Consider the following 14,242-nt stretch of genomic DNA (forward strand, 5'->3'; position numbering starts at 1 on the left):
CTGGAGCCAGTTGGGGCTGGGGCAACCCTGGCCTCCCCTCACAGAGGCTGCCCCTGCAGCACTGCTGCCCCCCCCTCCCAGCACAACCTTGCCACATAAACCCAGTACAGTGCCAAATAAATAACTTTAATATCAAACTGTAAACCCTTCTTATATGCAATATCTAAAAGCACCTGGTCAGAGTGTGTTGCAAACTGAGAGGGGATTCCTCCTTCCACAGGGTAGCCAGGTGCAGTCATCTGAGGCCCAGGAGATGTCTGTGTCCCAGTCCCACAGATGCAGCTCGTTTCCCTAGTTTTGACTCCTAGGCTGCATGTGTCCCAAAGGGGAGCATAAACACACACATGATAGTGCAGCTGAGCTGCCCAGACTACCCCAGGCAGAGCAGCTCCCATGTAAAACTCATTTAAAACATAAATATAGGCAGCGGAGTCCTGTGCCTTCTCCCTGGCTGATCAGGGTTGAAGGTCAGTCATGAACATACACACGTCCTGACTCTCTGTATTGACAGGCACACCCAGGGTCATGGGTCCCCTGAATGTCAGTGCAGCCTCTCAGCCTGCCTCACATCTGGACTCTGGGCAGGCTGGCTTACTGGCTCACGCCTTGAGTCTTTTATACTGAAGAGTCCTTAAACAGATAACTTAATGAACCAGGTACTCTTTCATTCCACAGATCATATTCTTGCCCCCTCCTCCCCCTCATAAAGTAAATTGTGAAGAGTATGATACGTAGAAGTTACTCATATATGATTTGAATGTGTTGTACCTGTTTCAAACTTCAGATTTTCAGATGCACTCGATCAGTTCATGAAATCGCAAACAATGGTTAATCACAAGATTGTACCTGGAGTATTAACTTGGCCCACAACATCTCAGGTCATTGAAGAGACACGGATAGAGAATTTACAGGTATGTTTCAAAATAAAATACCAAAAAAAAGGGGAAAAAAAGGCATAAAAGGCAAAAAAAACCTGTTCTGTCAGATGGCCTTTCAAAAAAATAAAAAGGTTGTCATCCTCCCATCCTCCTCCCTGGCCCCCCATTGTCAAGGCCAAACAGAAATGGGGGGTGAAAGGGAGGTTTCAGTCTGGAGCAGCCAGCACAAGTGCTGCTGCTCATTGTCTAGAGTATTGTCAGCACCGAGGCTTGGTCTTTGTAGAGCAGAACTCTGGTGAGGACAAATTTGAGCACATGGGAAGCATCCCATTTACAGCACAAGGGTGGGGGCTCTGTATCAGGCTCTATGCTTGGGTATTTCCATTTAATAATATTGTTCTAATCTGCTCCAAGTGTTTCATTATGTGTTGACTTCTTAGTTGCACATTACTGAACATTAAGTAGATGTATTATATACAGTGTAATGCTAGAGTGAACCAGCTAAAAATTCAAATTAGCAAAAATGTGAAGTTGAAAATTGCAGTAATCATGCTGTATTTAAAACCAAGTAGGAGAGTTTGACCATGTAGTTCTTGGTTGGTGCAGTGGGAGTTGTATGGTAAAATTCACTCTTTGACTTGAAACATCTGACTTGTGGATCTGACACTACAAATTGCTTTCTCACACTCCACAGCTCTTTTTAATTATTATTACTGTTACTGTTTTTAAACTATAATTGAGTCACTGTTATTTGTTAAGGGTTTCTGGATAAACCATGCCATGAGAGGTAAGATGCGTGAGCTGCTCTGCATGGATGCAGTTTGACACAGTAGAACTTGCTAGGTTATTCAGTGTATGAACTTGGCTATACTATACTGACCTGCTTCATTTCTGGTAGAAGCAACAGTACTGTTGTTTCTGAAACAAAAACTGACCTAAAGATTTCTCACAGATCCCCAGCTGACACCACAGTAGTCTGGCCACAGTGATACGTCGGTGGTCTGGGACTTCTAGAGAATGTAATACAAATACCTGAAAGGCTGTAATTGGTGGTCTGTTTGTTTCTAATAATGTTTTATTAAATCTGGGCTCAGTGCAAACCCTGTGGGACTCGGAACTGATTTCACATAAAGCTACTGTGATGTCTTTACCTAGACACTATTCGGGGAGATCTCTGTAGCTCCAGTGCAGAGTCAGGTCTGAGCTGTCCCTGGGAATGTACGTGATCCTGTAACCTGTGGCATAGGAAGGCATGGACCCCAAGTCAGTGAAGAAGTGAGATCGTTTATTGCATACAAGTGCTAGTTATATACAAATGCTTATCTACCCAAGTTCTGCCCTGGAATGTGCCAATGTGCATTAAGGCACCTGGGAATTTGTCTATGTGTAGCAAAGCAGTTACTTATTCAGAGCTGTTCACACGCTTGTGGTTTCGCTGCCAAATTTGTCTGCTTATCTGTACACTAACAGTTCTGCCAATTCAACCTTGTTTCTCTACAAGGTCAACTTATTTTAGTCCCTTACAATTCCTCCTTTTTTGTTAGTTGCGATAAGGCAAAGGTTGCATGCAGCTGGGTGACCGTGACTTGATTCGTGCTACGGTCAACTAAGCACTGAACACAAGAAAAGAGGCATGGGAGACATAAAGCAAACATCAATTGGGCAGTTAAGGCGGTTATTATAAATCCTGCAATATTTTTGATCCACGGTCTGAAGTTTCCCAGCCGTGAGAAAAGTCCAAAGCCATCCCACCCCTGGCTTTGCTGTAAATCTTTAAGGCTTTTAAGTTTTGTATGCTTGTGTGAATTGATTCAGAGTGGTCACTCAGATTCATGCAACACATCCCATCAAAGTCTTCACACCTGTGTCTCTGTGCCAACAATAAAAAATCAATAGCAGCTCGGTTCTGTAGGGATGCATGACAGACAGAATCGATATCTGCTAATATACCTGAAAGAGCAGTGCTTGTAACATTACTTTCTTTAGCAAGCCAACAGCCTAATTTATTAAACGAGTTAAGGGTGTGTGCTGTTTGTACAGAGGAGATCAGAGAAGCAAAAACGCGTTGCGCTGTGTTCCAGAAATGAACCTGAGGGTTACAGTTTGCTGTGAAGCTTGTGCTACGCCGTTCTTGAAGGTTGTGCAGTTTCCATGCCCTAATGGCTAAATCACTGGGGTGAAAGAAAGAAAGTTTGTCAAATGTGCAAGGCCCTCCCACTGCCCTGCTCGGAATTCCCATCCAGGCCCTGTCCCCACCGATCAAAAAGCTTCCCGGGGCTATTGCTGGGTTTACTGTTCTAGGTGCTGTATAATCGCACCAGGTGGACTCAATCTGATAAACTGCTGACCTACTTGTCAGGTCAGTGCCTGTGCTGTTGAAATATGGCCCGCTAGTGTGATTCAGATGGAAATACACTGATGCTTTTATGGTTCCCAATAGTTCCAATTCTTAGAGAGAGCCGGAAAGTCACTGATTTTATCAAGCCTTTTCCCTCCACGTTGTTCTCTTTAGACCATTGAGCACTCTCACCCTCTGTTAGGCGCCAGGGGCCATCACGCCACCATTTTGATTCCCGGACACCAGGGTTGACAGGCCCCCCAGTCGAGGCCACTACGCATAGCTCACGAAAATCAGACAACCACATCATATATTGCATCGGGTGAGCACCATGTGAAGAAGGTGACCTCCAACTGTGCGGTGCGAGTGTATAAGATTCTGCCATTGCTTCAAGAAAGAACGTAGTGAACGTACTATGAATTCCCCTTTCCTGCACTGCTTTTCTTGGCTCTTTGATAGCCTCATATTGCATAGGCTACCATTCTGGAGGCTGATTTGGCTGATAAAATACTGGACATGCCACTGCGACTCCCAAACCCCCTTGTTTAAACGCTTCCTGCTTGCATTCCTGTCACCAATCCCCTGGACTCCCTTTCACCCTCCCCAAAAACACGGTCAACTCGCCGGGGGATGGGAGGAAGAAATCTGGTTCATTTTCCAAATCTGTAAGACCTGGATCAAAAGGGTTCTCAGTGTCGATGGAGTCATTGTACGACTTGTCCTGTTTCCACATTTGGTTCTGTGCCATCAGGGCTGCTGCAACTGGTGATGGGAGCTTTGAGGGCAGAGGAGGTGCAGACAGGGTCACCGTTGTTGATGGTGTGTTGAGAAGAGCCGCGTTGTCAGTGGAGTTTGCAGCCTCCCCTGGTTTAGCACTGTTAGTAGAATTGGTCGACACTTGGCGAAGGGTAGTCAGAATCTGCCACCAGGCTGACAAATGCTTTCCTGCAGCGAGGTCTCCCTCCATGGCAGCATCATACAATTGTCTGCCAACTGCTTGCCAGGCAGTGATTTGCAATGTGCCATTAGGTAGAAAGTCCAACACTTGGTCATGGGTCCATTCTAGCAAAGTTACTAGCTGTGGACCCATTGCAGCTTGTTGCTGAGCTGCAAGCAGCTGTCGCAATACTTCCAGGCTGCACTGCTGATCTTGGGCTAACTTCCCTCCCATGGTTCCCAACTGCTCACCTCCTTTGTAGGTGATGGGTGCACACAGTCAAAGTTCCCGCGCCTCCTGGTTCAGTTGGGTGATGCCACCGGTTTGGGCTTTGTGAGCCTCCTCTTCAGTGTCCCCGCGCAGGCGCCGTTTGTGGTTATTGCTATATAGTACTAGTGCAAGGTCAACTTATTCTAGTCCCTTACAGTAACCCAGATCCCAGGTGAGGCACTCTGAAGGGCTAGGGAACAGTGGTAATGAGCAGACACTTCATTTTCATCACGGTATCTGAGTAACCTGGCTCATCATTTTGGTAATAGAAAATTTACTTATATTCTCATGCATTTGGAATTGGTCAGCATGTAAAACATTGGTCCAAGATAAACGTGCATGCAGGGAAGCTAGGAGTACTTAGCTGATAGAAGTTCAAACGTGCTTTCGAATGTTTTGCCATGAAAGGACAATCTTCCGTAGCTTTCCCTAGAAAAGAATTGTTCTTTTGGTGTTAGTCATCTGCTGTTCAGAAAGATGTGTGTTTCGCTGCAGAGTTCCCTAGAAGTTTGCAAGTAGATACTGAACATCTTCCTGGTTTCTGCACAATTTGTCCTATGTAATTTTATGTTTCTCAGTTGACTTTAAAGAATTGTATTGAAGAATGCAAGTTCCCTCCGGAACCAGATGCAGTTTGTCGATATCAGAAATGCCATGGCCACTCCAAAATCCAAATATTTTTTACAGACCCAGACTTTAAGGTAAATTTTTAGTCTAAAAGGGTTTGGGAAATAAAACTTTGTTTACATGTTTCCTGCCTCCTTTGATATTAGAGGTATCTGGAACACACCATCTTATCCTATCTACTGTTAAGTTGTGCACTGGTTTCTGTTGTGGTTGTTTTTTTTTAAAATGTTAAATTCATACTATTTCTCAATGTTAGGGTTTTATACGTATTACTTGCTGTCAGCAATGTAGAGTGGAGTTTCATATCGGCTGTTGGAAGAAGCTGAAAACAACAAACTACAGTGATAAAAATGATAAGGTAAGAGCTGTGTCAGACTATAAGCATATTACTTTTTTTTAAAGTCAAGATTATAGCATTCCTTTTGGTTTGTGGTAAGTGCAGTGCTACAGCCTGATGTTTCACCTGCATGACAATGACAGGAGGAGACACAGGGAAGAGTAGTCTCTTGCTAAACTGACTGATGAGTGAGTATGGGTGAATCTTGCTGTTCTTTACAGAAGAAAGACCTGTCTGTGTGAAGGCTTAGTATGCTTAGCCTGTTTCCCTTGTATCATTTATGTCCTCCCATATGGAAGTTTTATTCCTTCTACAGTCTTGAGGTTGAAGCAACAGTTTGACATTGAGAATGTCTAAAGGAATTTTACAAAATACAGTATCAGCAGCCAATATAAAATGAAGGGAAATCCAGGCAATGTATGAACTCTTAATAAAAGAATATTCTTAAACTTGACTCTTGAATGTGAAGTTGAAGGGGTTTTGCCATACCTTTTGGAATAACAGCTGTATGCTACAGATCTAGGATCTTTTTGATTTGCAGACCTTGGCCAAGTCACCTGTCACATGCTTTCATCATCCAGTAAGAGTTTGGGATTGTGCTAGCTTTAATTACCTCGGTTATCTCAAATTAATAAACTAATCTGTATAAGAACATAGGTTTTGAATGCATTTAAATGTCTTTGTGTGTCCCATTTTCTCCTGCAGGATTTTCTTCAAGAATTGTGTATCACTCCTGATTGTACAGGCCTTATTTCAAAAATAGTTATTTTCAGTTCTTCTGGTCTGGTAAAATGTGAAGTAAGTAAATGTTCATATAAAATATGAAAATAATATTTAAATTTTTCACTGTGGTAAAGGAAATAAAGTGAAGTTGAGAATGTAGCTGCAAACATAGAAGTAATATGCTGTCTTAATCACAGAATCTGAACGTTACGTAGGAATATTAATTACCTGCTCTCTTCTTACCTGGTCTTCTGGTAGAGCAAGCATTGCCTTATGGTATTGGTTAGAACTGTCATGTATAGGAACCAGAGATTCGTTTTATATTTAGTTTGTGTGACATGAAAGGAACTGTGTTAGTTTAAGTCAGAGCTGTTCTTGCTAAATGAAGTGATTGTATTGGAAGAGTGTTGTTACCCTCTACAGAGTCACAGTAAGATGGATGCATCTTCCCAGGGCAGTATTGATCTGTGAGAACCAAAAAAATGATTGTCACATTTGCTTTCTGTCCACTGGTAGAGCAAAACAGCCTCCAGTTCTTCCTGACTTTGTGTTATCTTTCAACCTGTCTTTTCTGCAAATAAAGATGTATTGCTATATACCAAATTGTAGGAGTAGGGGGTAACTTTAGGTAGACCTTCAGGAGGCTGCATATGGGCTGCATTATCTCTTTCATAGTATTACTTTTACTGCTTTCCAAAGCATCAAATATTCCTAGGTTTGAGTACAGCAATGTTGTATTGTAACCCAAATTTAATTAATATGATGTCACTTATTTTGGTAGTTTGAACAAAAAATCACAAAACCTAAGGAACCACCAGGAGGCTGTATTAAACAGAAATGTTCAAGGTAAGCTCTCTGCTGTTTAAAACTAAGTTGAATCAATTTGAGAACAAAACAGTTTCCTCTAGGATTCGTTTTCATACCTTTTTCAAAGAATTGCTAAAATCCCGCAAATACTTTGGAAAGCTATTCTTGCCCTTTGCCTCTGATAAACTAAATAGTCTGGTAAAACACGTTATATTCCAATTATAAAATAATTTAAATTAACTTGTAAATGACGATACAGAGCTACAGACTTATAACATGAGCACAGGAGGGCGTTAACTGGTATTACTGAATAAGTTATTGGTTACTCTCTACTGGTCATACGATTCTTTAGAAAAAAAAGTATCTGTTTGGGAACAGGAAGCTTTTCAAATATATAGGGTATGAGTTGATGCAGATCTGATTCCTCACACATCTGTATTGAGGGATGAATTGTCCATTGCACCATTGACTTCCCAGCAATTTGAACCAAGAATTTTTGAATATAAATTGTGGCAGTCACCTTTAAGTTTTCTATACTTGAAACCTAGTTTCATTGTGAAATATGCAGGCAGGGAAGTAACATGTTTTTTGAGGAGAGTGTGATTTGGAGGCTGTGTGCGGACCTTGAGGACTTGTTTCTTTTGCTCTCCATACATGTATTTCATTTGTACTAAAATACTTAACAATTAGAAAAGAACAGGCATTTGTTACTCTTCTGAATGGATTGAGCATCTTAATTACTCAACGTGAAAGTCAAGTGTACTAGATTAGAGTACCACCTCTCTTTGCAGTCTGAGATTGCAGGCATTGTTCTATTCCTTCCTCTTGCTAGAGGGAAGAAGCTCATCAAGGTTTTTAGCTGGATGGGAGAGGAGGTATTGCTGTGTGGGCCAGGTTCAGCACCACTGTTCCACAGAACTGACTATCTAACCAACTTTGAATGTTTTGGAAGTGTGAATAAAAGCTGGATGTAATGATGCTATTTCAGTTGTTGATGCATGTACCTTTGACATATAACTTGAGTTTACACTTTTTGGTCAAGTAAGGTTATAAATAATGAGGAATCACACTGAGAGGATAAAAAAAATTGATTTTTAAACATTAAGGAAATCAAATGTTAGTATTTGGTTCAAAATGCTGAGTTATAAGTTAAGAAAAAAACCCTGGTAGTATTTAAGTTAATCCTAATTCAGACATCTTTAATGGGAGTAAAAGTTATTGCATCTTGAGGATATCTTACACTTACATACTTGATCTTTATGAAACTTCTATGAAATTTTGTGGTCTCCAAACTTCTAAATGAAAACTAGCTTTATTATAGTTGTACTTCTCAACATGGTATTTTATAGAATGGAGCTTACAGCTATTGTAAAACATGAAGAATAACTGAGATGTGCTGAACTCCTTTGGCAACTTACCTGAACTAACATAAGGCTCACTGCTTAATTTGTTCAGTCTTAGGAAATTAAAGATTAAACAAGAGAAAAAATTACAAAGAAAACATGCACGAGAAGAGGCACAGAATTCTGCTAAAAAGAAAATAGAAGAAAACCAGATGGGAAATGGAAATGAACCATCTCAATGCAGTGATCACAGTGGTATGTGGAAGTATAGATTATTGTTCTAAGTTATCATGAGGTAGCATTCTCAATGTCCTAAGTCAAATTATAGTAGAATACTAATGTGGGACATAATTCCCCTCTTAAATTTTACTTAAAATTACTTTTATTTTGGTTCTGGTTTTAGTTTCTAAATACTATGAGGTGTTAGCGTATGGTTAAGTTTGTTGTAGGAAACTTTTATTCTTGCTTCATTGTTCACAACGAAGCAGCCTGAAGAGGGCAAAGGCTCCAATTCCAAGTTAATCTATTTAAAAGTAGTTTCAGAAAAAGCTTTATGCCCAGCAAGTTAGGACACTGCTACAGGGAAAAAGAAAAAAAAAACAAAACCAAACCAAACCCAACTGCATCTCAGTTAAAGAACAAACAATATCTTAAGCCCAGGAACTGCAGTGACTTGAGTAAGTATATTTGAGAGGATTGGGGAAGATAAAATACTTCAACCTGTAAGTATATAGTTAGATAATGCTTCAGGTTTTGTGTTACAGTTATGTTGCTCTGCAGTGCTGCCTATTTCGGAGGTGTGAACTTCCACTGCATTTTGTATTAGGGCAAGCTATAGTGCAAAGAAAAATGGATGTGTTTTGTTTGGGTTTTTTGTTTATTTTATTTTTGTCTGCATTGTTAACTTCAAAATAGTGCTCACATTGATTTCCTTGTAGAATTTGGTATTAAATACCGAGGGCACTTTTTCATCTCGTACATGCCATATTTGGAGTTCTCCAGAACCCTGTTGCCTGTTCAGTGGCATATCCCAGCACCTTCTCTTAAAAAAGCTCTCGGGTGCTACTCTTTTTAGAATTTTTTTCTTAATCATTTTGTTTGAGAGTGGTCCCTTCCAATTAGCACCATAGTTTACTATTTTTGCTTCCATGTGGTTTTCTAAAATCATGTTCAATTGGGTTTGTGTTGAGTTTTTTTTGAAATCTAGGCTGTCTGCTTTTCAGTGGCGTATCTTTCGTTCTGGTCATTGGATCCACTGCAGGTCACTGAGTTACACCTATGTGACTTGGCTGTCCTAAATGCCCTTAAAACTTCCAAGAACTAAAAATGCCTTTGGTGTGACAAACACACTCACCCTAAAGTCCTGTGGGTAAAAGTTGGGACACTGATGCAAGAATATGTCAACATGAAGCAACTTAACACATTTCAGAAAAATGTGCATTGGTGTTGGCCAACCCTTTTTATCTGTCATGATTTAATTCTGTAATAAAATTGGAGTCTTGCATGTCGTTGGAGACAAGCTATCTATGACCCTGGAGTTTTTTTTGGCTTGGGGAAATTTTGTGAGGAAATCTTTTCAAAAAACACCTGATTTAATCTCCCAAACTTTCTGAGAGGCTGAGAGGCCAATTTCAGGGGTTAGCTAGATCACAAAGAGGGGTTTTTTTTTGTTTTGTTTCATTAGTAGCCATAGCTACCTTTTAAATAAAAACAAATCTGCTTGTAAATTTGGGGGGGAAGTGCAAGTGAGAGGAGCACTTGTTTGTATGCATTTTGTAAGATACAGAGGTTTTTAATGCAGCCTCCTGCAGGATAAAATCAGGCATGGCTAGCACCTGTAGAGCTCATTGAATCCTTTAGTAAGCTTCTAACTGTTTGTGTTACAATGCTTAATTATTCTGTGTGTATGTAGTGTCTGGGTTTTTTTTTTAATTTTTTCCAGACCTACATCTTTTGACTATAGTTACTCTCAGTTAAGCTCTGAAAGTGGCATTCTATAGATGTGTGGTCTTGAAGAATAATGGAAGGTGAAGGCTGATATGAGCCAGTTATTTTTTTCATTCTAGTTCCACAAAGAACCAGTGGCAGGGTCAGGACAAAGGTTTGCTTCTAGGTATATGCTCAGGCATTCAGAAGTGTGCCCTTGCTCTGAGAACTGATGCTTGGGGGAGTTCTGCCTCTGCGTGAGGGCTGGCATGCAGCCCACATAGATAAAGCTCTATAGACAATTGCTGGAAGCTACTATTGCTAGCTGGTATTTTTTTTTTTCCTTTCTGAAATCTAGTTAAGGGGCTAAGGATTGCTTCTTTGTGTAAACCAAATTTAAAACAATGTTTTACCAAATTCATAATGCTAAAGCTAGTTTCTGTGAAAAGTTCTGTACTTTCTGTAATTTTCAGTGTTGTGATAAAGCAAATAATGAGAAACACACTTTAGGCCAAATTATCTGTACTTTAAAGTTGGTGGTTTTAATTGTGGTAAACAGACATGTAATCTTCTTTTGTTTGTTGTTTTTTTTTAAATCCCATTATAGGTAGTGTTCAGGATTTATATGATGGTGATCGAGTCCTGCAGCATATCAGTCTAAATGCTGAGCAAATAAAAACAGCTGTTTACGATGCTTCCAAACTATTAAAGGAATTACTTTCATGGTTTGTAATCAGTGAGGAGGATTACATGTCATATTCCAAAACTAGTAGCACGTCATGTGAAGTGATGGAGCAGCTCATCAGTTCCTTAATTCAAGAAAAAAACAGAGTAAAAACAAGGGGTTTTATCCATGTGCTGAGTGAACTGGAAGAAGTGGATCCCAAACTACACAAGTGGCTTAAACATCTTAACAACTTGGGTAGGCTATATGTTTATGTAATAGCAGAACACCTTACCCTAACATAGTTGTTCAGTTTACAGATTAAAAGATAACCTCTCTGTTTTCCAGTCTCACTTTTCTAACTTTAAATGGTAAAGCTTTCCTCTTTTTCATTTACTTGACCCTTAGCCAGGATTTCTAGAGAAGCTTGACTATTTGTAACACAGGAACAACCTCTCTTGTCTCTGCACGCAAAGCATTGGCAGGGTTTTGTCCATGTAAGAAAGAGAAAATTGAACAGATTGATTTTTATAATGTCTTTAAATTCCAAAGTAGGCTTAAAGAATACTTGTATAAATTTATTTCTGGAAGGTAAATCATCGGGGGGAGTGGTGGTGTTTGTCATAAAAGTTGAGCTGATTGTATGATTTGGAAGTAATTTAACTTGGTGCTCTTTGGTAGCCTTGCCTTGCTGTGTAGTTTCCTGTTGAATTTGTAATTGGATGAAGGCAGGAGTTTGTTTTTGCAGGCAAAATGGATGTAAGATGCCAAAACCTTGGACAAGATTTGGGTTCTTAATTCTCTTCTGTTGTGTCCATGTCCTTTGAGGAATTTTTATAGATTTATTATGCTAATAATAATTTGGTGTTGACTAAGAGTAAAATTTACCATTTTTGTTTGCGTTTTCAAGATACAAAAGGTTTTACATAATCTGCTTCAACTACTGTATACTTCATTTCTAGAACAAACTGTTCCTCTTTGAAGAGGAATATCCCACTGTAATCACTAAAACTCTGAAGCCAGAATGAAATGGTTTTTTTTCATCTCTTTTAGGTCTGACAGCTACAAAGAACTTCCTCCTTCAATATGGACAGCTTTTAAAAGAACTTGACCTTTCAATTTTAACCACCCTCTGGAATGAGAAGTATGGTAGTAAATTTGACTATGTGACAACTAGTTCTGAAGACAAAGAAATTTGTGATTATTTCTTAAAACCACCCTTAGAGAAAACCCGTTGTTTTATATGGCTGTTAGAAGACAACAGAGAAAACTTTCCATTTCTTCATCAAGCTTTAGATGAATTCTTTGATAAAATGGGTGAGTGTGCAAAAGTCATCGTTCTTGCAAGCATTGTATTTTGTCTGGTTTTATACCACATTTGATGGGCTCTGTAAAAGGCCAAAACCTCAGCAAACTACTAACTGCCTTATTATATGGGATCCTCTGTGTTCAGTGCTTAAAAGGCGATGTAGCCTCAAAAGGCAAGCCACCCCTTTTTAGGTTACATTCTGCTGTTTTTTCGTCTGCCACAACCAGCAAGTGAGTTTACTTTAATGCATGTATGATGTCCGATCACAATAAGTACGTATCTTTCAATTTAAGCATAAAGATTCTGCGTCTACAGCCTTTGAGATGTTTTGGTAGTATTTGATAAAGGGTTATAATAATTATTACTGTAATTTCATAGCTCACAATTCTAAGTTACATAACGTATTTGTATTTCCATTTGTGAATGTGATTTTGTTATCCTTTCAATAGATGACCCTACTATTATATTAAAGAAGCAGGGAAATGAAAATATATTGGTAAGTGAGCTTAATGTCTATTTGGTATAAGCTCAGAAAAGAAGTATGTGTTTGGTGTTTTAAAAATTTGCAAAAGCAAATAGGGATGTGCGTCTCTGTTTATTTTACATCATCATAATTCAAACCTGATTAGAGATTTACTCTTTTATCTGGCCCCACTCCCCTTTTCTTAAAGCATTTGACAACTGCTTAACATTTTTCTTAGAATTCTGTCAGTAAAATACTTGGGTTTTCTCTTTTGTTAAAGCACAAACCATCATGATACCTTTTAGATTATGAGCATTTCAAGGATGCAGTTGAGGAAGTCACAGTGAAAGCAGATTGAGGGTACACTGATGTGCTGTATCACCTCTTTTGGATAGGGAAAATAAGGCAAATAAGGTGCATGGGAATAGCATTTGCATATTACTTGGTAAGAGCAGTTTGGTGTTAACTTTAAAAAAAAGTCTCTGAAAATATCATTAGGAAAATTAATTCTAAAAAATGCTTATTTAACAGACAGACTCTTACTAACTTGAAACTGCATATTTACCATGAGAACTGAACTTGAAGTGTGATTCTTCCTTGAGCATCCTTAACTTGAATCTGCATAATTTTGTATACTAATTGTACTGTATATTTTACAGTCGTAAGCAACAAATGGGAACATGGTATAACCCAGCTTTACATTCAGATGACATTAAATTGTAAGGCTGGAATTTAATGCTTGTTCCACTAATAAGCAAAGTAAATTTGGAGTGAGTTAGACATATTTTGCATTTGTTTGTTAAAATTTATAGATGCTTTTCAGGTTCAACCCATAAGTCTTAAAGTGTACATCATTCTGAATCACTTTTTCATTAGTATCTTAATTAAAATCCATTCTAATTGGCAGAAGTATGTGTATTTTGGTTAATTATGTTTGAGGCACTCATTTAGAATTTTTCTGGTGTGCAGATAAATTTATCTGTACAAATCCAAGATGTACTTTTGGTAGAGAATAAATCTTTAGAGTTAGTTAATATACATGTTGAAAAAGCAAAGAATTCCACATTTTATTATTTCGTGAATTGGAAATCCAAGGATGAAATCACAAAATCATTTAGGTTGGAAAAGACCTTTGAGACCATCAAATCCAATTGTTAACCCAGGACTGCCAAGCCCACCACTAAACTGCCTTTAAGCACCACATCTACACAGTTTAAGTGCTTCCAGGGATGATAATTCCACCACCTCGCTGGGCAGCCTGTTCCAGTGCTTGACCACCCACCATTTCAGTGAGGAAATTTTTCTTAATATCCAATCTAAACCTCCCCTGGTGCAGCTTGAGGCTGTTTCCTCTCGTCCTATCACTTGTTATCTGGGAGACGACCCACCCCCAGCTGTCTACAACCTCCTTTCAGGCAGTTGTAGGGAGCGGTAAGGTCCCCTCTGAGCCTCCTTGTCTCCAGGCTGAACAACCCCAGTTCCCTCAGCCGCTCCTCATAAGCCTTGTGCTCCAGACCCTCCACCAGCCCCGTTGCCCATCTCTGGACTCGCTCCAGCACCTCAATGCCTTTCCTGCAGTGAGGGGCCCAACACTGAACACGCCATTCCAGGTGCGGCCTC

The 14,242-nt window shown here is 39.5% G+C and overlaps 1 protein-coding gene across 1 annotated transcript in view; it reads left to right on the forward strand.

The window, feature by feature from the left end:
• TTC3 (tetratricopeptide repeat domain 3) overlaps positions 1-14,242 on the forward strand; it is a gene marked incomplete at its 5' end in the record, with an annotated part of 68,490 nt that overhangs the window by 35,647 nt on the left and 18,601 nt on the right. Inside the window, 9 exons of the mRNA XM_080377671.1 lie at positions 785-911; positions 5,002-5,124; positions 5,307-5,408; positions 6,093-6,185; positions 6,892-6,956; positions 8,373-8,515; positions 10,794-11,108; positions 11,904-12,167; positions 12,609-12,655. Of these exons, the coding sequence (XP_080233797.1) occupies positions 785-911; positions 5,002-5,124; positions 5,307-5,408; positions 6,093-6,185; positions 6,892-6,956; positions 8,373-8,515; positions 10,794-11,108; positions 11,904-12,167; positions 12,609-12,655 (1,279 nt within the window). The remainder of the gene's footprint in view (positions 1-784; positions 912-5,001; positions 5,125-5,306; positions 5,409-6,092; positions 6,186-6,891; positions 6,957-8,372; positions 8,516-10,793; positions 11,109-11,903; positions 12,168-12,608; positions 12,656-14,242) is intronic.

Source organism: Falco punctatus (genome assembly GCF_963210335.1).
Source record: "Falco punctatus genome assembly, chromosome: 2".
Classification (NCBI taxonomy): Eukaryota; Metazoa; Chordata; class Aves; order Falconiformes; family Falconidae; genus Falco; species Falco punctatus.